This window comes from Heptranchias perlo, chromosome 26 (genome assembly GCF_035084215.1).
Source record: "Heptranchias perlo isolate sHepPer1 chromosome 26, sHepPer1.hap1, whole genome shotgun sequence".
NCBI lineage: Eukaryota > Metazoa > Chordata > Chondrichthyes > Hexanchiformes > Hexanchidae > Heptranchias > Heptranchias perlo.
Window position 1 is genome coordinate 28,368,521 of NC_090350.1, and position 22,487 is coordinate 28,391,007.

General features: G+C 41.4%; 1 protein-coding gene and 1 long non-coding RNA gene across 2 annotated transcripts; one reads left to right on the plus strand and one right to left on the minus strand.

The window, feature by feature from the left end:
* Positions 1 to 2,590: 2,590 nt before the first annotated feature.
* LOC137342836 (testis-specific serine/threonine-protein kinase 3-like) lies at positions 2,591 to 5,624 on the minus strand. Its single transcript, XM_068007020.1, has 2 exons — positions 5,480 to 5,624; positions 2,591 to 3,349 (listed from the first exon to the last, which is right to left on the minus strand). The coding sequence occupies exons 1-2, from the start codon at positions 5,622 to 5,624 to the stop codon at positions 2,682 to 2,684; spliced, it is 813 nt and encodes a 270-aa protein (XP_067863121.1). The 3' UTR covers positions 2,591 to 2,681.
* A 450-nt stretch (positions 5,625 to 6,074) lies between these two features.
* On the plus strand, positions 6,075 to 13,334 carry LOC137342837 (uncharacterized). The gene is made up of 4 exons (XR_010967359.1): positions 6,075 to 6,269; positions 7,247 to 7,347; positions 7,502 to 7,622; positions 13,110 to 13,334. It is a non-coding gene; the product is annotated as an uncharacterized lncRNA (long non-coding RNA).
* The last annotated feature ends 9,153 nt before the right edge of the window (positions 13,335 to 22,487 follow it).

The window sequence follows — 22,487 nt, forward strand, 5'->3', positions numbered from 1 at the left end:
CATCACTGGTTATTCAATGGAAAAAGCTAATGTTCTCAAATCTCTCTCTGTTAGAAGCTCATTTTTGGTGTTGGGGGATTTTTTTTAAAAATAAAGCATTTTGTTTAGTTTTCATTTTTTAAATTTTAATTATCTGAAAGCTATAGTACGCTTGTGTTTGCATCAGAGATATTCCTCGCCATTCTAAAACTTCCTCACAACTACCTTATTTGCATTGATTTATGTGTCACAATAATCAGTTAAGACAGCTTGGGTCAGATCTGGCCATATAATGGCATGGGTGCATTTTGCCTATAATAACCAGAGAAAAGGTGGCCATGCTGTTTTTGTAGCCTTTGCTTTAACTTGAGTCTTGGAAGCCCTCAAGGTAACCAGCTCTATAATCAGTAAGCAATATTAAATGAATGAGTACAGAAGTTTAATTGTAAATATTTTTTCTGCTAAATTTACTCAGAAAATGCAACTTTTTTTTCAATATGTTTAAATTTAAAAAAAATTAAAGCCTTGGCAAAAGAAAAGGAATAGTCTTATGGGATAGTATTCTACAATCTTCATGAAATTACAGCACAGAAATGGGCTGTTTGGCCCAACCAGTAGGTGTTGGTGTTTATTCTCCACTTGAGCGGTAGTCCTATATGATTTTATTCCCTTTTCCTTTGATCACCTATCTAATCTATTCTTAAATGTTAATGTGGTTTTTGCTTCAATCACTAACTCCAGTAGTGAATTCCACATCTTCATAACCCAGTATGTTTTTAAAGAAGGTTTCTCCTGCCTTCTGTCGTAAATCTCTAGTATTTAACCTTGCATTTGCCCCGTCATTCTAGACCCCTCACTCACTGGAAACAAGTCTGTTTCGATCTACTGTGTCCCATCCCATCATAATTTTAAACACCCCTATCAAATCGCCATTGTTCTAAAGAAAACAGCCCTACTTTTTCATGTTTCTTATTTATATTTCCTTATATCAGGCAGCATTCTATTGAATCTCTGCACTATTGCCTCAACATCTTTGCTATAGTGTGGAGCCCAAAACTGCGCATACTCCAACCATAGTCTTACTAAGGTTTTATATAGATTCACCATTACTTACTTTTATATTCTATAACTCTTGCCGTAAAACCCAGTATTCCATTCATTTTTTGTTTAAATAGCCTTATCCACTGGAGGTGCTGCTTTTAATGTCTTGTGAACCTGATGCTCCAAATCTCTCTGCTCTTGCACATCACCCAGCTTTCTCCCATTCCAAGTATAATTACTATTTATTTTTAACCAAAATATACCATCTCACATTTACTGACGTTAAATTCCATCTGCCACAAACCAAGATGGAAATTTAATGTCAAAATATGGAACTTAATGGACTAACAGAGGTTTTAATAGAGCCCCATAGACTACAAAACATATAAAACTTGTAATCTTACCATCACACCCCATTAATCTTACTCTGGTTATGAAGTCAGGTGACTGAATATTTCCCCCATTCAACAGATATTGGCTCTCCTTTCTATATGTGCCCTCATTTTGCTGGAGTGGCCTCTGGTATACAATGGTACCTATACATAGAGCATATTGTTATTGGTCAGATATTTCTCGTGCAAAAGTGAGTTGCTGTTTTTTTTTTACAAATCACGTGGGAGAGTTTCAGCCATAAATGAAAGACACCTTGGGTGAAACTGTGTCTTGATTAGATATCTTGTTTATTGGGGCACATAAATTGAATCTTTCAACGTAGAATGACTTTTAAAAGCAGCTGTTGTTGCCTGTAAAATCTTTGCACGTGAATTATTTTTGTCGACTATCATTCAGGGCAGACCACTCTCCCACCCTGAAAATATGTAATTTTAAAAAAAAACGCATTTCCCGAGTGGGGGCAGTGTAGTTTAATGCAGCTCAAAAGCGCCTTTTTGATGACCCAGTGTCTTGGGCCTCCTGTTGGCGGACACCTGATCAGGCTACCGGCATCCCTGGCCCTTGTAATGAAACTGCAATTAGCATCCTTTCTATTTCTGGATGGTCATTCCGTTGCTTCAACGTAACGCAGTACTAGTTGATTTTTTTTTTAAAACGCTCTTTCAAGTATTTGCACCCTTTCCCTCTTCCCCCATAAACAAACGTTCATAACCTACGTGGGTTGTGCTTTGTGGTTCTAGACATCCTTGGAGTCGATCTTTGACCACCAATCTTTTTTTTTTGCAAACAAATTAGGAGCGGGAGCGATTGTACTAAATAACACGGCCAACAGTTCTTGGTGGCGTTCACCTGTCCGTGTAGTTGAGCTACTACTGTAGATACTGGTCCAAAGCCAGCTACACACCTGTTCCTCAACCATTTATCTGTAACTTCTATAAATACATGTCATATATATGATTTTCCATGCTCACTAGCCGGTGATAACCCTTAATGACAAGTAATATTTGATAGAAAATATTCACTGAAGCTAATTGAAATATTGTTACAATGTTTATCTTTTGAGTGACAATAATGGCAGATGCTAGTATTGCACAAGAGAGCTCTGCTGTAGTGCTGTCATCCAATGCCAAATATTTTAGAGCCGTCCTTTTTCAATAACTTTTGAGACACTCTTGCAATCGTGTCCTTGTCAGCAGCCAGTACTCGTACATTGTGCACTATATGGTAACTGTTTTAAAAATTTAAAACAACCAATTTGATTAGCATGTTTATTGGCTGTCTGCTAACCATGGATGGAAGCAGACCTCCTGGATAGGAGGTCTAAGACTGCAGTCGGGTTCCAACAATCTTCCAACAAGATCTCGACATTCTCTGGTCAGTTCCAAGTGCTGTGGGAATGCCACCCCGTTCTGTTGAAGCCACAACATCTTTGGGATGTTGGAGTCATCAAAAGGCAGATGGCCGCAGAGCATGATGTACAACACGATGCCCATACTCCATATGTCACTCTTTATGCTTTCGTGTGGAACTCCTTGTAGAACCTCGGGTGCTGCATAAGCCGTGCTCCCGCAAAACGTCTTGCTTAATTCAGCCGAACCAGTCCGGAAATTCTTAGCGAAGCCGAAGTCTGCCAACTTTACATTGAAGCTTTTATCTAGTAGGGTGTTCTCACACTTGAGGTCCCTATGGGCAATACCACAGTCATGACAGTATCGAATTGCTGCTACAAGTTGACGGAATAAGGTTTTTGCGAGTTCTTCGGGTAAGGGTCCTTCTCTTTTGATGTGTTCCAGAACGTCCCCTCCTTCCGCAAGCTCCATGATTATACAGATCTTGCCATCTTCGGTCTCCCAGATTTCGTGAACCTTAATGATATTTTTGTGATCCAAGTTCTGTACTATTTGCAGCTCTCGTGGGAGAAATTTGTGGATGAAATCTAGAAATGGAAAATGCAATGAATATGTTTAGGTTGAAGTCTGTCCTTTGTCCTACGGGATCAACATTTTCTTAAAAACATTTTTTTAAATTGAATACGGCATTCGCCTGTTCATATAATTACAACTGTGTATATGTAAAGACTGCAGTATTTTTTTTATAAAACTGAAATGCTTCAGTTATTGATGCCCCCCTTCGTAAATTTCACATTAGAAAACATAAGTGAGCTATTCATCTTCGAAATGAAAATGTTGTAACAAGAAACTCAATCAGATTTAATATTCCTGTTTGTGCATGGGTTGCAGGTGTCAATGAAATGCAGAAGTTGATTAAAAGCTGCAGGAATAAAACAGCTACCATTGCAGTTACTATTACTGTTTAACTTGCTACTGAAATTTGGATTTAGGACAGCAACGTTTAAGTGTTGGTATCCGCCGTCACCTAACACCTTCCCACTTTTTTTGCGGGGGTGGGGGTTGTGAGCAGTGTGTTAACCCGTTCAAAACTGACCTAGTTCTATATTTAAATTGAACAAATATAATATTTACATTGTTTACAGATTACGACATATTATTGCATATCCATATTTTTCCTTGGGCTGCTGGATTCTTTCACTTTATCAGCTTTTCCTGGTTCTAGTTCAGACTGGCCTCAGCTATTCACACGTTCTGTGTCTCTTAAATGTCTTCAGATTTATTTTATCACGCTTCTTCCTCTAGTCTGATGTTACAATCACTACAACTTTTAAACCATCTGATGTTTTCCATGTAAGCACTTAATCTACTTCTTCCCCGGTCTGTTCTATTCATTTTTAAAATGCAGTTCATCTGTTTTTTCTAGTTTTGAAGGGTTTATACCCGAAATATTATCTTGTCTGTTCTCTTCATAAATCATGACTGATCTGTTTCCAGCATTTACAGTTTTTGCTTTTTACTTTTACTGCAACCTGCGTTATCTTTAGGTGCTGGTCATTTCATACACTGTTATGGCTCAAAGCCTGGAAATTAACTAATTCATTACGCAAATACTAAAATCTGCACATAAATGAAGATTTGTTTTTTGTTTAATGAAATATACCCGATTATAGAATAAATAACACGGCTGTTATCAGGGCAAGGCATGAATAATATATCCTTTTATAAATAGAGATATGGCCCATTAAATTTGTACAGTAATTTTGCTCGCCGTGTAAACATCCACTTTGCTTTAACCGTGCAGAAAAACTCCTTCAAATGAGCTGCTTCACCGAATTCAGCTGACAGAAGAAATTAAAAGACAAGCCGCAGCCTTGTGTGTTGAAAGACTTGGGCATTTGCTCAGCATCAAACTTAACAGGCGCTACAAAGGACGCTACAAAATGTGGCTCGGTGCCGCAATAAAATTTTAGCAGCAAAAGTCAATAGGAATTTTTAAAAATCACAGTGAAGCTCTGCAATAGACAATCAGTTCTCCAGAGCATGGTGGATTTGAGATATCTGGAGAGAACACTACACCTAGTATTAAAAATGGATTATAAATTGCAGGTCAAAAACGTGGAGGTCCTTTTAAAACAGGATCCGGAGCGAATGAAGGGCCAGTACTCTGTTGAAAATAATTCCTTCAGTTAGCTTATTTCATTTTGAGTTTTCATTAAGTATGGGGTCAAAACTATTTTGAATTTGTCTTGTACTTTTAGTAACCTAGTGTTCTCCAGGTAAAATGTGATTTAAAAATCTTTGTTTCACTGGTAATTCACACGTGTAACCCGTGATACTGCTTGTGAGACTGTTCTAAGTGACAGCTCTGGGTAGAATCACTATCATGATTTCTGGGACGCTGCACACAGCATTAAACATGTCGACTGCTTAATATTTTCAACTGTCTGTGATAGTAGTCATGTCAGTCATTTGAGCAGTGAAATCAGCAGCTCTGTGCAGAATACAAGCTATTCATTGAATGTGGGATCTGACTCCTACACGTCATCAGGCGGACATTTTTTTAAATCAGAATCAACACAAGGTAAACTAATTTTATAACAGTAGATTCGAGGTAAAAGAAATGACCATGAACAATTTAATGTATTGGATGATTAAGTTGCTTATTCGTTCTAACCGTGTGAAGCCTCCTGTTTTTGAAAACCGTTGTGCCTTACCCTTTGGCACTGTCTGTCGATTGATGATTTTGATGGCGACTTTCCTCTGTTGGTTTCTGCAGTAAGCTTCCTTCACTTTGGAATAGGTCCCCTCCCCGATCGTGTTTCCAAGTTGATATCCTTTAGACAGGAGCAGTTTTTCCATTGCTTCTCATCCACTTTCTTAACGAGTTTCCGCGATCACATTCCTCAGTTTATCCAGTTTCACGCAATCTAACCAATGTTTCTCGGCTTCCTAACTTATTTCTAAAATCGGACATTATAAAAAAATAGCAATCCCGGGTGTGACCACCCAAGTAAAATAAGCTCAGCAGATATAAATGTGACTTCATTGTGATGCCATAATTTAACTGTTACTAAGGAGACTTTGTGCTGTACACTGCTGAAGCAGTATTGCTAATATTAATGATTTAACTAGTCTTTATAAATGAATCATTGACTTTTGTGGATAAATTGTTGTTTTGGCTGTACCGCAAATACTCTAATTGTAGTGGGGTGCACAATTTTTTTTAAGTTAACCCCCTCTATCGTACGCTGCTCTTTCGAGTTAAAAGGCAAAGCTGCAGTCATCTTTTTGTCTCTGCTAAACCAACCCCAGCCTCCAAGACAAGGCACCTGATCCAAGCCCAAATGCCAGCCCCAAGGCAATGTTTCTGTTTCTGCGAATCTAATGCCCAATATGATGTGTCTGTTCCACTAACTCAAAGTCTGACCAAAGATGTTCTACCTACTGGAAGCCTAGCTCAAGACAACGTGTCTGTCCGATCAACTCAAAGCCTCGACAAAGAAGGTGTGTGTCTGTTCTACTAACTCAAAGACTAACCCAAGAGAATTGTTCTGTTTCTGCCAACCTTAACCTCAACAAGACCACTTTCTGTAATTTTAACCCCGAAAACAAATCTGCTATTCCGATCCCAATTCGAGCCCAGACAAGTCTGCGTTTTCTGCTAAAATCTTTCCTCGATAATAAAACAACTTTCTAATCTAAATTTTAATAACATTGTTAAACTAGCACCCATATCAATACTCGTTTCTTTTAGATCGTTGCACTCATAAATATTTATATAAATTTAATTCTCCATTCCATAAAAGTCGATGTCATTTAATTTAAAATGAGACAGTTGGTCGATATTTTATTAGCTATCCTATTTTTCTTAACGCTTGTGCTATTCCACTAACATTCATAAGGTCCCTTTAGTCGTTAGATCGGAGTATGTGCAGCCCGAGATATCCATTTTAGCAGCATAAAGTAAATGCTGCAATAAATTAACAGCAATGTGCTAATACAATCGTTGTACTGCGTTTAACAACCTTGCAATACAATATAGACGAAGCACTTTTTGGATTGTGACCTAGAACAGAATTACGAAGGCGCCCAAGTAAAATTGGCAACGACAAAAACATTAACTCAACAGTTTAGGTAGTTTGTGAAAATGAATCATTTACTCAACATTGCAATGCAAAGGACTCAGCTGCAGTTTCTAGGCACTGCTCCGCGCGCAGCTTGGGGGTAACGGTTATATTACACGCTGCCAGTTTTTGCACAAACACTAAACTGACCCTACTACACAATCACGCCGGCTAAACTGCTCAAAAACATTGCAATAAAGCGAAACGCCTTTTTTAAAAAAAAAAACAACAACACGTCTGGAGAGAAATGGAAAGTGGCGGGCAGGGCGTTCGTGCACACGATGCCGCTGGTTAATTTCACCCCATGTCGCGCACGTGGTAACGCCTATTTCATCCCCTGTTATTGTGACGTTTCAGTTGCAGACTAGATGTAACCAGCCTCAAACTGTCTCAGCATTCTGATCAATCTGAAAACCCTCGCGGGAGTTGTTCTTTTCTACCTCGATCTCCTTATTCCAGTAAGTAGGAAGCTCTGCTCGTAAGCTGCTTGTTCTGTAAAACTTGCCGTCAAAGGTGTAGCATCAACGTCACGATTATCCCGTGTTGTTTTTCCCTCCCTCCCTCCCACCCATACCCCCCCACCCCCCCACCCCGACCCCCTTTCGAAACAAGAAATGAGCTCCCCGACAGATCCAGAGCCAAGGAGGTTCCCCATCGAGGCAGGCGATTCCAAGGGTTCCGTGTCGAGGCCAGTAAACCCGGACCCTGAGGTCCCAAACCAACGATCCGCCAGGTAAGAGTCACCACACGTCCAGGTGAAAACGAGGACCATTGAGAAGGTAGACTGGAGAACAGAGGGCCATGCGTTTACTTACCTAGTACCGTTCAGCGTGACGCCGTGCCATAGAAAGACCGGCTATTCATAAGCACCACCTAACATCAAACATTAATAATATGTACTTGATTATTTTTCCGGGCAGCTATCTGATCCGTCTCAAAGGTGTTTGTGTACACTTTAACAATAGCACAAATAAGTAAATTTCAACGCGATGAGACGTGAATTCATTTTGAAGTCCCTAGAAACCCACCCGATATTTATTCAGTCCATCAAACAATCTATACAAACACAAAATGCTTTCAAACTTCTGAAAAGGTGACATTTACTTATCGTGTTGAAATATTAAACGCACTTGCGCTTCTTCATGATCTCATAAGGAAGCTTTTACCATATAAGTGAAGTCTTTATGACATCATGTGTCACTGGTTATCTCACAAATGCATATAGGTAGAAGCATTAGTGTAAAGTGTTTGTTTTCAGTTTAAAGTACGTCTCATCTAACTAACATTCAAAAAATGTAAGTTTTTTTACAGTAAATTATACTGCCGATTTACTCAGATCAGGCTTTAAAAAAGCTTAAGACTCATGGACATTGTCTCGCTAGATTGAGAACTGGTTTTACGATAGGATGGTAATTAATGGAAAAGGGTCTGGCTGGGGAAAAATACAGTGGAATTCCAAAAGGACCTATTCCGAGACCCTGTTATTTCCAATATTTGGGAATGAGATGGAACTATTGTGGCATTATCTTCTAGCTCTTGCCCTTCCAAATAGTCGTGCTAAGTGGGATAGAGCAAGAACAGATCTATTGCTCAAAACTGGGCATCCATGAGGCTCTGTGGGCCATCAACAGCAGCAGAATTGTGTTCCACCACAATCTGTAACCTCATGACCTGGCAAGTCCCTCAGTCCTCCATCACCAGTAAGCCAGATGACCAACCCTAGTTCAATGAGGAATGTAGAAGAAATGAAAATCAGGTGCCAACCTAGTGAAGTTACAACAGAGGACTAAATGCGTCTGGAAACAGCAGGCCATAGATGTACGCTCCTGCAATCAATGGATCAGGTCAAAGCTCTGCAGTCCTGCTATATCCAGTCGCAAATGGTGGTGGACAATTAAGCAATTAACAGAAGGAGGCTCCATGAATATGCCCATCCACAGTGATGGCAGAGCCCAGCGCGTCCGCAACCACCTTCAGCCAGAACTGCCGAGTGTATGATTCTTCTCTGTCTCCACCATCACAGATGCCAGTCTTCAGCCAATTCATTTCACTCCACGTGATGTCAAGAAATGGCTGAGTGCACTGGACACAGCAAAGGCTCCAACAACATCTCAGCTGTAGTGTGGAAGACCAATGCTCCAGACCTAGCCACGCCTCTAGCCGGGCTGCTCCAGTACAACTACAACACAGGCATCTACTCAACAATGTGGAAAATTGCCCAGTATGCCCTGTTCACCAAAAAGCAGGACAAATCCTGCAAAGGGAGGGTACAGAGGAGATTTACGAGGATGTTGCCGGGACTGGAAAATTTTAGCTATGAGAAAAGATTGGAGGGGAGATTTAATTGAGGTATATAAAATTATGATGGGACTAGATAGAGTGGATTGGGAGGACCCATTTCCCTTAGGAGAGGGGTCAGTGACCAGGGAGCATAGATTTATAGTAATTGGTAGAAGGATTAGAGGGGAGCTGAGCAGAATTTTTTTCAGCCAGAGGGAGGTGGGGGTCTGGAACTCACTGCCTGAAAGGGTGGTAGAGGCAGAAACCCTCAACACATTTAAAAAGTACTTGGATGAGCACTTGAAATGCCGTAACCTACAGGGCTACGGACCAAGTGCTGGAAACTGGGATTAAGCTCGATAGCTCTTTTTCGGCTGACACGGACACGATGGACCAAATGGCCTCATGTGCTGTAACTTTGTATGATTCTTTGAAATCCAATCCGGCTAACTACCGCTCTATCAGTCTACGTTCAATCATCAGCAAAATAATGGAAGGTGTTGGTGACTGTGCTATCAAGCGGTGCTTACTCACCAATAACCTGCTTACCGATGCTCAGTTTGGGCTCCGCCAGGACCCCTCAGCTCCAGACCTCATTACTGTTTGGTCCAAATGTGGACACAAGCTGGATTCCAAAGGTGAAATGAGAGAGACTGCCTTTGACCTAAAGGTAGTGTTTGACTTAATGTGGCACCAAGGAGCTCTAGTAAAATTGAAGTCTATGGGAATCAGGGGGACATCTTTACAGTGGCTGGAGTTGTACCTGGCACAAGAAAAGATGGTTGTGGTCGTAGGAGGCTAATCATCTCAGCCCCAGGACATCACTGCAGGAGTTCCTCAGGGCAACCATGGGGCTGTTCGCTGATGATTGCACAGTGTTCAGCTCCATTTACAATTTCTCAGATGATGAAACAGTCCATGCCTGCATGCAGCAAGATCTGGACAACATTCAGGCTTGGGCTGATAAGTGCCAAGTAACATTTGTGCCACACAAGTGCCAGGCAATGACCATCTCCAAGCCTAACTATCTTTGACAAGCAATACCATCACTATTGCCAAATCCCCCACCATCAACATCCTGGGGGTCACCGTTGCTCAGAAGCTCAACTGGACCAGCCATATAAATGCCGTGGCTACTAGAACAGGTCGTTAGCTGGGTATTCTGCAGCAAGTGGCTCACCTCCTGACTCCCCAAAGTGTCTCCACTACCTACAAGGCACAAGCCAGGAGTGATGGAATACTCTCCACTTGCCTGGATGGGTACAGTTGCAACAACACTCAAGAAGCTTGACACCACCCATGACAAAGCAGTCTGCTTAATTGGCACTCCATCCACTAACTGAAACATCCATTTCCTTCACTACCGGCGTACTGTGGCTATCTACAGGATGCAGTGCAGAAACTTGCGAGGCTCCTTCGGCAGCACCTCCCAAACCCATAACTTCCGCCACCTAGAAGGACAAGGGCAGTAGGTACATGGGAATCCATCACCTCCCAGTTTCCCTCCAAGTCACATAACATCCCAACTTGGACATATATCACCATTCCTTCATCGTAGCTGAGTCAAAATCCTGGAACTCTCTACCTAACAGCATTATGAGAGTACCTTCACCACATGAACTGCAGCGGTTCAAGAAGAAGGCACACCCCCAATTTTTCGAGGGAAATGAGGATTGGGGAATTAATGCCAATGACACCCACATCCTGAGAATGAATATTAAAAAAAAAACTTGAGATGTGGACCAATTATAAAGATGGGCTACAACATGGAGATGGATTTTAATGTAGATAAATGTATGATGGTATAAAGGTGTTTGTTTTCAATTTCAAAATTTGCAGATGACACAAAACTTAGAAATGTAATTAACAGTGAGGAGGATAGTAGCAGACTTCAGGAGGACATAGACAAACTGGTGAAATGGACAGACACATGGCAGATAAAATTTAATGCAGAGAAGTATGAAGTAATGCATTTTGGAAGGAAGAATGAGGAGAGGCAATATAAACTAAATGGTACAGTTTTAAAGAGGATATGGGAGCAGAGAGACCTGGGGGGTTTACTTTGAAGGTGGCAGGATGTTGATAAAGCTGTTTTTTTAAAAAAAGCATACAGGATCCTGGGCTTTATAAATAGAGGTACAGAGTACAAAAGAAAGGAAGTCATGCTAAACATTTATAAATCAGTGGTTAGGCATCAGCTGGTGTATTGTGTCCAATTATGTGCACCACACTTTAGGAAGGATGTCAAGGCTTTGGAGAGAGTGCAGAGGAGATTTAGAATGGTACCAGGGATGAGAGACTTCATTTATGTGGAGAGACTGGAGAAGCTAGAGAATGTTAATAAAGGTGTTCAAAATTCTGAAGGGTTTTGATAGTGTACATAGGGAGAAACTGTTTCCACTGGCAGGAGGGTTGATAACCGGAGGACACAGATTTAAGTTAATTGGCAAAAGAACCAGGGGGGAAATGAGAATTTTTTTTAATGCAGCGAGTTGTTATGATCTGGAATGTACTACCTGAGGGTGATGGAGGCAGGTTCAATAGTAACTTTCAAAAGGGAATTGGATAAATACTTCCTTCTGTGCTGTAAGATTCTATGATTCTAGGACTAGAGGACAAAAGTACAAAATTCACAAGCCTTGCGCAAGGCTAGAGATCAGAAAAACTATCTGAAAATGCTGTGAATTTGTCCAGAAATTACTCTTGCTGACTTGGACACTTGAAAGCTAGTCCTAAATGCTGATTTCTGGGTTACTTTATGGAGGTATCCCTTCATGCAGCCATAACCATGTAATTGGAATAATTCCTTGATGGCACAGGTCTGAATAAATCTCAACAATCTTCCAGGAGTTTGAATTGATTTCAACCCCATGAAGCTTAAAAACCTTTTAAAGTGATTTTTTGCTCCAAAATTCTCCAGCTCCTGGGACACAGAAAAAAAGTAGAGATAAACTTTTTCCCTCTGTGAGTTATGTCATGGAAGATCAACTCGAAATGGAAGGGTTATATGATCATAGCTATTGAGAGGGGAGTCAGGAACATTTGCACAATATAAGATATAGGGGTAATTTTCAACATCGCCACCTGAAATCAATGGGATGAAAATTGGCCGGTTTCTACAATGGGCAAGCGATTTGCTCTGCCAGGTTTTTTATTGATGTTGCTCTGCCAGGTTACTGCCCTGGGGGTGAAGTTGAAAATTGGCCCATAATCTCACAATATGAACAAGTGTATTGGTTGCAGGTAGAAAATGAGTTTATGATTATTTTTATTTACTTAAAATACAGAGAGTATGCTTTGACCAGGGTTATCCAATTGGACATTTACTTCCACATGTGAAGTGATCATATAACTTATGACAAAACTTAAATTAGATTCCGGAAGAACCAACATAGTGTTCTTTTTATGACCATCTTCAATTTATAAAGATGTTAAAAAAAAAAAACAAGTTTTGAAACGTTTTAAAGTTGGGAAATGGAGTTTAAAGCACATACTGATTGCATTGCTTTATTATGATAACATAAGTTTGGATACATTTTTATTCTAGTGAGGTTGGCGCTACAAGATATGAATAGAATATATCCAATGGATAACAGGAATTCAGAATTTGTTATACAATAGAAAAACGCATAAATTACTCATGGAATAAGTTTTGTATTCCATAGTTCCCAGTTGAGTATTCTATTTATATATAACATGATAAGTAATCGCAATTTTAAATTGACATTGATTTTGTGAACCTGAAGCAATGATGATTATTATAAGTATGGGGGAGCTCTAATACCCTTACAAAGTTTACTCACAGATTAAATGTTAATGTTTTTTATTGTGGCTGTGAGGTCACTCACTATAGAACTACCTTCTCTTTTACAATGAACCTAGCGTATACACAAAATTAATTGAAGCATTTCTTAACCAAGTTTTATCTTTCATTATGCAGACAGCTGAGAAGATGTCCGGGTAGTCACTGCTTGACTATTCCTCACGTTTCCATCGACGTTTATATTGCAATGGACAGGAATCCTCCGACACGTGCAACATAATCAGCCACTAAAATATTAGTATAAATGTGAGAATATGGGAGCAGGTAGTGGAAGACTAGGGTATTGTGGTGGCTGCCTAAGAAAATGTCTCTGTACAATGCAATAAAAATAGTCTTCAAATACCACTCATGCACTGGAGCCATCTTTTAAATTCTTATTGACTAAGTTTAGTTTTTTTTCCCCCCCAATATTTCTCTAATGTTTTCATCATAAAATAATGATTACCTCCATGTTCAACTTCAATTCAAATGACATTTATAATTAAAGTCTCTTGGAGAATTCTATTTATCCCAACCTGTAAGCTAGAAAGGGTTTCACAAAACAATATTGCAGTTAGGTTTTTTTGGAAATGTAATGATTGGGGTAAATCGCAGCTTGCCAATTCCATAATGGACAGTGATATCCCAACTATTAACTACTTGGGTATTGATTCTTTAGATCTTCATCAGCAAACTACACATTTTTATTATCTTCAGCCCTCCTATTTGTTCGGTGTCCACTAAACCTTAGGTTTGGCAAAGAATATCCTCCCTTACCATCCAAAGAAATGTGAACCTACTCCTGTTACTTAGCTACTTTAGTCACTCATCCATATCAGAGTTTTGACTGCTAAAGTCAACACCATCCTGCCTCTTTTTGGAGATGAAATAGTTGCTGACCTTTACCACCTAAGAAATCCCTTTTATCTTGCTCTCTCCAGCTAACAATTTTTATTAGCACGGATCTAAAACTCACAGTCTAAAGATCCTTCATATCTCCTTTTAGTCAATGATATTCAAGAATCTCAACTGTGTGCGCTCATGTGTTTAGAACTTTAGGGTTGATTTTGCATTCAATTGCATTAGTTGTGCAGGCACAGAATGTCACGGGATAATGTGAAAATTGGATGAGCAGACTGTGGGCATGTTTTGCACGCAGTTTCTCTGCCTGAGATTTTCTGCATCATGGGGTGTGCTTGTGCACATTTTGTGGCATAGCCTTATTTATGGTCCCAAAATGCATGTAAAAATGATTTAAATGAAGAGCTGGATCAATTTCCTGCCATGCCGGGATTACCATTTTAAATGGACGCAGTGGAAGATGCGATGGAGTTCTTAAAGGGGAATAATCTTTGTACGTTTTCTTGTTGCAATATTCATGGTAAATTTTCAGTACTGTATTTTTAATATAGGTTTTAAAAATATTTATGGAAGTTTAATCTATGTATTTGGTGTAAATTTTGGGGGGAACAATTCTTATTTTTTACAGTAAGTTTGTTTTAAAACATCCCATAGAAATAGTCCATTATCGCCTGCTAAGTCACCAAAAATGGACTAGAAATAAAGCATCTACAGGATTTTAGCAGAACTTGAACAAAAAAGGAGCTCTTCAACACCCATTGTCATGGGACTTCAAGGAGAAACTAGGCATCTAAGTGCAAGCTCTCACACGCGATGGTGGACAGCAAATGAAACAAAAGTTAATGGGGGTTGGTTTGGCTGAGCCCCACACACAATGTTTCATGTTGAAGTGGAATAAGGTGAAACAAGGCACCTGAGCTGCACTTGGCATTATGCCACCAACCATATCTGCTGATCTGGGCACACCTACCTGCCAGTGAGTGTGATTAACAGATTCCATGTATTCTAGGCAGCAGGAAGGTTTGCCTTTTGCTGCTAGGACACAAACCTGCAACGTGGCCATTGCAGGCACTGCCCTCAACTTTTCTGTCTGTCTCATTCCAGGCTAGTACTGAGCTAATGTGCTGAATGCACATATCAACTAGGTAACTGATACATCATAGGATTACATAGAAATTAGAAAATGGAAACGGGCCATTCAACCCAACCAGTCTGTGTTGGTGTATATCGTCCACAGGAGCAGTAATCCAAATCTCATATACATGCCCTGTTCCCATCTCTTTCCTTCAACCACCTACCTAACATTCTCAAATGTTGACATGGGAGTTCAGGGAGGTTCAATCATTAACTATGGTTGTGCACTAAGCCACTGCCTGCATCAATCATCTGCCCAAGCGTGTTTTGTTCACCTCTGACAGCAGATGTGGGTGCGCTGGTACCCACAGAGTACCTTGTGCAGCTTGGCCTGTGTAATGTTCCTCCCCAGGTCCTCTTCTTTCTAATACCTCAGATAGGAGTATTCCCATTGGGGAAACCCACTGATGCCAGTAATGGTGCTGGGAGCAAAAATACGTTTTATAGAACAACAAAAAAAATCACAATTGTCTAGAAACTACTTAACGCAGGCTGCTTTCTGTATATCTCAGGCATAGTGGTCCTAGCTCTTCAGTTCTTAGGAGTCCATCAAGATAGAGGTTAGAGACTCAGTATGGTTGGATGAAACCTCATGTGTAAGTCATGTTATGGACTTCATCGAGATTTAGTATTATTAAGACAGTAAAGTGTGACACCTTTTTATTTTTTGTACACATAGAGGTATCAATTCTGTAATTGAGTAAAATCTACTGTAATGATATTTAGCCATTATTTATATTTTACTTTTAATAAACCTGATTTGTAGTTTATGGACTAAATCATATGGTGTGTTTATTCTTCTGCTAACTTAAAACTAGGAGAACGTGAGAGGGCTTGTCAATTCAGTGAGCTTATTACAGTAACCAGGGTTTCTGTTCAATCCCTGGGCAGTTATTGCACATATAAAATCACACTCCATCTTGCAGAGAGTGAGGGTGCACTTACAGGAGTGGTCTTTGGTATTGAGCATGAGAGAGCTATCTGATGAAGTCAAAAAATGTAACAGCCTTTCCTTCAAGTCCATGAAACAAACTACCTAGGTCTTGGTGTTGCACAGGTTTTACCTTTCAGTTTGTGTAGCATTGCTGCATTTGGTCCCAACATGGTCAACTTCAGTCATCTCTTCTATCCTCGTCATACCTCGAACTGTAGTGCCAACAATGTCTTCAGTTTTAATTAACATTATTTTAGCAATTTTGTTTCATTTAAATTTAATCAGTTAATGTTCTCTTAGTAAATAGGCATCTTATTCCCTTACCTTCTCAGCTTTATGATGATATCACTAAAGGTAAGCAGTTTTGTATGATGCAGAATTTTGTACGATGCAGAATTTTGTACTTGGTGGGTTAAGTGTTTCTCATTCTTTTCATTGTTCACCGAAGTCCAACTATGTTTGTTCCAAGTGTAGATTTGTACCCAGAGTGAATAGTTTCTTTGTACATTGGGATCTGCTACAAGCATGTAATGAAAATTCCCCACCCATTCAGCAATTCATGAAACATCAACTTTCCAAACATTAGACAGACCTTTCTCATATGCCAAATATTATAAAGTGTCATCCGAGAATCCACAGAATATGGGTTAAGCTGCATTGTTCTCAGCTCAAACTACATCTTCATTCACTGCTTAAGGTTGCTATTTTTGTATAAAAAGGCCACTGCAGTCCTGAAATTGTAAATAAATATTTTAAACATCACTTTAATAATTTGACAAGAAGCCTAAAGAACTGTAAACAAACAGAGTGAGCCTTATGCTTAAAACCAATGAATAAAGTAATATGTTATTCTAAAGGTTATGGTATGTCTCCTTCAAATCTTCATCTAGGTGATGCATGTTGCCACCTATGAATATCATGAGAGCTAAAGAAGTTTGCCAGTCAACATAGACAACTGAGTCTATTACCCTCTCGTTTCTCGTACGGAGCATTTTTTTAATTCATTCATGGGTTGTGGGTGTCACTGGCAAGGCCAGCATTTATGGCGCTTCCCTAATTGCCCTTGAGAAGGTGGTGGTGAGCCGCTGCCATGAAGCACTGCAGTCCGTGTGGTGAAGGTTCTCCCACAGTGCTGTTAGGAAGGGAGTTCCAGGATTTTGACCCAGCGACGATGAAGGAACAGTGATATATTTCCAAGTTGGGATGGTGTGTGACTTGGAGGGGAATGTGTAGGTGGTGTTGTTCCCATGTGCCTGCTGCCTTTGTCCTTCTAGGTGGTAGAGGTTGCAGATTAGGGAGGTGCTGTCGAAGAAGCCTTGGCGAATTGCTGCAGTGCATCCTGTGGATGGTACACACTGCAGCCACGGTGCGCCGGTGGTGAAGGGAGTGAATATTTAGGGTGGTGGATGGGGTGCCAATCAAGCAGGCTGCTTTGTCCTGGATGGTGTCGAGCTTCTTGAGTGTTGTCGGAGCTGCATTCATCCAGGCAAGTGGAGAGTATTCCATCACACTCCTGACATGTGCCTTGTAGATGGTGGAAAGGCTTTGGGGAGTAAGGAGGTGAGTCACTTGCAGCAGGATACCCAGCCTCTGACCTGCTCTTGTAGCCACAGTATTTATGTGGCTGGTCCAGTTAAGTTTCTGGTCAATGGTGACCACCAGGATGTTGAAGGTGGGGATTCGGCGATGGTAATGCCGTTGAATGTCAAGGGGAGGTGGTTAGACTCTCTCTTGTTGGAGATGGTCATTGCCTGGCACTTGTGTGGTGCGAATGTTACTTGCCACTTATCAGCCCAAGCCTGGATGTTGTCCAGATCTTGCTGCATGCGGGTACAGACTGCATCATTATCTGAGGGGTTGCGAATGGAACTGAACACTGTGCAATCATCGTGAACATCCCCATTTCTGACCTTATGATGGAGGGAAGGTCATAGAATCATAGAAAATAGGAGCAAGAGTAGGCCATTCAGCCCTTCGGGTCTGCTCCGCCATTCAAAATTATCATGGCTGATCGTCTAACTCAATACCCTGTTCCCGCTTTTTCCCCATATCCCTTGATCCCTTTAGCATTAAGAAATATATCTATCTCCCTCTTAAATATATTTAATGACTTGGCCTCCACTGCCTTCTGTGGTAGAGAATTCCATAGGTTCACCACCCTCTGAGTGAAGAAATTTCTCCTCATCTCTGTTCTAAATGGCATACCCCGTATCCTGAGACTGTGACCCCTGGTTATGGATTCCCCAGCCATCGGGAACATTCCCCCTGCATCTAGTCTGTCTAGTCCTGTTAGAATTTTACATGTTTCGATGAGATCACCTCTCATTCTTCTAAAGTCTAGTGAATATAGGCCTAGTCGACCCAATCTCTCTTTATACGTCAGTCCTGCCATCCCAGGAATCAGTCTGGTAAACCTTCATTGCACTCCCTCCATGGCAAGGACATCCTTCCTCAGATAAGGAGACCAAAACTGCACACAATACTCCAGATGTGGTCTCACCAAGGCCCTGTACAACTGCAGTAAGACATCCCTGTTCCTGTACTCAAATCCTCTTGCAATGAATGCCAACATACCATTCGCCTTCCTAACTGCTTGCTGCACCTGAATGCTCGCTTTCAGCAACTGGTGTACAAGGACACACAGGTCTCGTTGCACCTCCCCTTTTCCCAATCTATCACCATTCAGATGATAATCTGGTTTCTGTTTTTATAACCAAAGTGGATAACCTCACATTTATCCACGTTATACTGCATGTGCCATGTTCTTGCCCACTCACCCAACTTGTCTAAATCACATTGGAGCCTGTTTGCATCCTCCTCATAGCTCACATTCCACCCCAGCTTTGTGTCGTCTGCAAACTTAGAAATGTTACATTTAGTTCCCTCATCCAAATCATTGATATATATTGTGAATAGCTGGGGCCCAAGCACTGATCCCTGCAGTACCCCACTAGTCACTGCCTGCCACCCGGAAAAAGACTCTCTGTTTCCTGTCTGTCAACCAATTCTCAATCCATGCCAATATATCCCCCCCCCAATCCCATGTGCTTTAATTTTGTACACTAACCTCTTGTGTGGGACCTTATCAAAAGCCTTCTGAAAATCCAAGTACACCACATCCACTGGTTCTCCCCGATCTATTCTACTAGTTACCTCCTCAAAAAACTCCAGTAGATTTGTTAAGCATGATTTCCCTTTCATAAACCCATGCTGACTTTGTCCAATTCCATTAATGCCTTCCAAGTGTTCTGTTATCACATCCTTTATAATAGACTCTAGCATTTTCCCCATTACTGATGTTAGGCTAACTGGTCTCTAATTCCCTGTTTTTTCTCTCCCTCCTTTTTTAAATAGTGGGGTTACATTTGCCACTCTCCAATCTGTAGGAATTGTTCCAGAGTCTATAGAATGCATCCACTATTTCCAGGGCCACTTCCTTTAGTACTCTGGGATGTCGATTATCAGGCCCTGGGGATTTGTCAGCCTTTAGCCCCATTAATTTCCCTAGCACTTTTTTTACTAATACTGATTTCCTTCAGTTCCTCCCTCTCACTAGACCCTTGGTTCCCTAACATTTCTGGGAGGTTATTTGTGTCCTCCTTTGTGAAGACAGAACCAAAGTATGTGTTTAATTGTTCTGCCATTTCTTTGTTCCCCATTATAATTTCTCCCATTTCTGACTGTAAGAGATCTACATTTGTCTTCACTAATCTTTTTCTCTTGACATATTTATAGAAGCTTTTGCAGTCAGTTTTTATGTTCCCTGCTAGTTTACTCTCATACGCTATTTTTCCCCTCTTAATCAATCTCTTTGTTCTCCTTTGCTGAATTCTGAACTGCTCCCAATCCTCAGGCTTGCTGCTTTTTATGGCAATTTTATATGTCTCCTCTTTGGATCTAATACTATCCCTAATTTCTTTTGTAAGCCACGGTTGAGCCACCTTTCCTGCTTTATTTTTGCACCAGACAGGAATGAATAATTGTTGTAATTCCTGCACACGTTCTTTAAATATTAGCCATTGCCGATTCACCGTCATCCCTTTTAGTAAAGTTCCTCAATCTATCACAGCCAACTCATAGTTCGTAATTTCCTTTATTTAGATTCAGGACCCTAGTTTCGGATTCAACTACTTCACTCTCCATCTTAATGAGGAATTCTATCATGTTATGGTCGCTCTTCCCTAAGGAACCTCTCACAACAAGATTGTTAATCAATCGTTTCTCATTGCACAATACCCAGTCTAGGATTGCCTGTTCTCTAGTTGGTTCCTCAACATATTGGTCTAGAAATCCATCACGTACACACTCCAGGAATTCCTCCCCCACAGTATTATTGCTAATTTGGTTTGACCAATCTATATGTAAATTAAAGTCACCCATGATTATAGTTGTACCCTTCTTGTATGCGTCTCTAATTTCCTGTTTAATGCCCTCCCCTACATCTTCATTACTGTTTGGGGGCCTATAGACAACCCCCACCAATGTTTTTTGCCCCTTGGTGTTTCTTAGCTCCACCCATACAGATTCCACACCATGATTTTCCGAGCCAATATCCTTCCTCACTATTGCATTGATTTCCTCCTTTACTAACAACACTACCCCACCTCCTTTCCCTTTTTGCCTGTCCTTCCTAAATATTGAATACCCCTGGATGTTCAGTTCCCATCCTTCGTCACCCTGCAGCCATGTCTCTGTAATCTCAACTATATCATACCCCTTAATATCTACCAGCACTGTTAATTCATCTACCTTATCGCGAATGCTCCAAGCATTAAGACTTGTCTTTTTAAGATTGCTCGTCATCTTAGTATTATTTTGCACTATGGCCCTATATATTTTTTGCCCTTGTTTTCTCTGCCTTCCTCTATTGCTTCTTCCCTTTCTGTCTTTTGTTTCTATCCTTGTTTTCCCCCTCCTCTGTCTACCTGCTCAGGTTCCCATCCCCCTGCCTTTGTTGTTTAAACCTTCCCCAACAGCACTAGCAAACACCCTCGCGAGGACATTGGTCCCGGTCCTGCTCGGGTGTAACCCGTCCCGCTTGTCCAGGTCCCACCTTCCCCAGAACCAGTCCCAATGTCCCAGGAATTTAAATCCCTCCCTCCTACACCATCCCTGCAGCCACGCATTCATCTGGTCTATTCTCCTGTTCCTATGCTCTCTAGCACGTGGCACTGGTATTAATCCTGAGATCACTACCTTTGAGGTCCTGCTTTTTAATTTCTCTCCTAACTCCTTAAATTCACCTTGCAGGACCTCATCCCTTTTTTTACCTATGTCATTGGTACCGATATGGACCATGACTACTGGCTGTTCACCCTCTCCCTCCAGAATGCCTTGCAGCCGCTCCGTGACATCCTTGACCCTAGCACCAGGGAGGCAACATACCATCCTGGAGTCACGTTTGCGGCTGCAGATACGCCTATCTGTTCCCCTTACAATTGAATCCCCTATCACTATAGCCCTGACATTCTTATTCCTCCCCTCCTGTGCAGCAGAGCCACCCGTGGTGCCCCGAACTTGGCTCTTTCTGCTTTCCCCTGATAAGCTATCTCCCCCAACAGTATGCAAATTGGTATATCTGTTTGAGAGGGAGATGGCCCCAGGGGACTCCTGCTCTTCCAGCCTAGTCCTTTTACTCTGCCTGGCGGTCACTCATTTCCTTTCAGCCTGCGTAATCTTTACCTGCAGTGTGACCACCTCAATGAACGTGCTATCCACGTTACTCTCAGCATTGCGGATGCTCCACAGTGAATCCATCCTCAGCTCCAGCTCCGAAATACGGTTAGCCAGTAGCTGCAGCTGGACACACTTCCTGCACACATGGTAGTGTCCATGACTTCCCACATAGTACAGGAGGAGCATGTCACGGGTGCGAGCTGTGCTGCCTTGACTTGCCTTAGATTTACATTGATGAAGCAGCTGAAGTTGTTTAGACCGAGAGGAACTCTTGCAGCAATATCCTGGGGCTGAGATGATTGGCCTCCAACAACCACTACCATCTTCCTTAGTGCTCAGTATGACTCCAGCCACTGGAGAGTTTTCCCCCTGATTCCCATTGACTTCAATTTTACTAGGGCTCCTTGGTGCCATACTCGGTCAAATGCTGCCTTGATGTCAAGGGCAGTCACTCTCACCTCACCTCTTGAATTCAGCTCTTTTGTCCATGTTTGGACCAAGGCTGTAATGCGGTCTGGAGCCGAGTGGTCCTGTCGGAATCCAAACTGAGCATTGGTGAGCAGGTTATTGGTGAGTAAGTGCCGCTTGATAGCACTGTCGATGACACCTTCCATCACTTTGCTGATGATTGAGAATAGAGGGGGCGGTAATTGTCCGGATTGGATTTGTCCTGCTTTTTGTGGACAGGACATACCTGGGCAATTTTCCATATTGTCGGGTAGATGCCAGTGTTGTAGCTGTACTGGAACAGCTTGGCTGGAGGCACTGCTAGTTCTGGAGCACAAGTCTTCAGCACTACAGCCGGGATGTTGCCGGGGCCCATAGCCTTTGTTGTATCCAGTGCACTCAGCTGTTTCTGACATCACGTGGAGTGAATCGAATTGGCTGAAGACTGGCTTCTGTGATGGTGG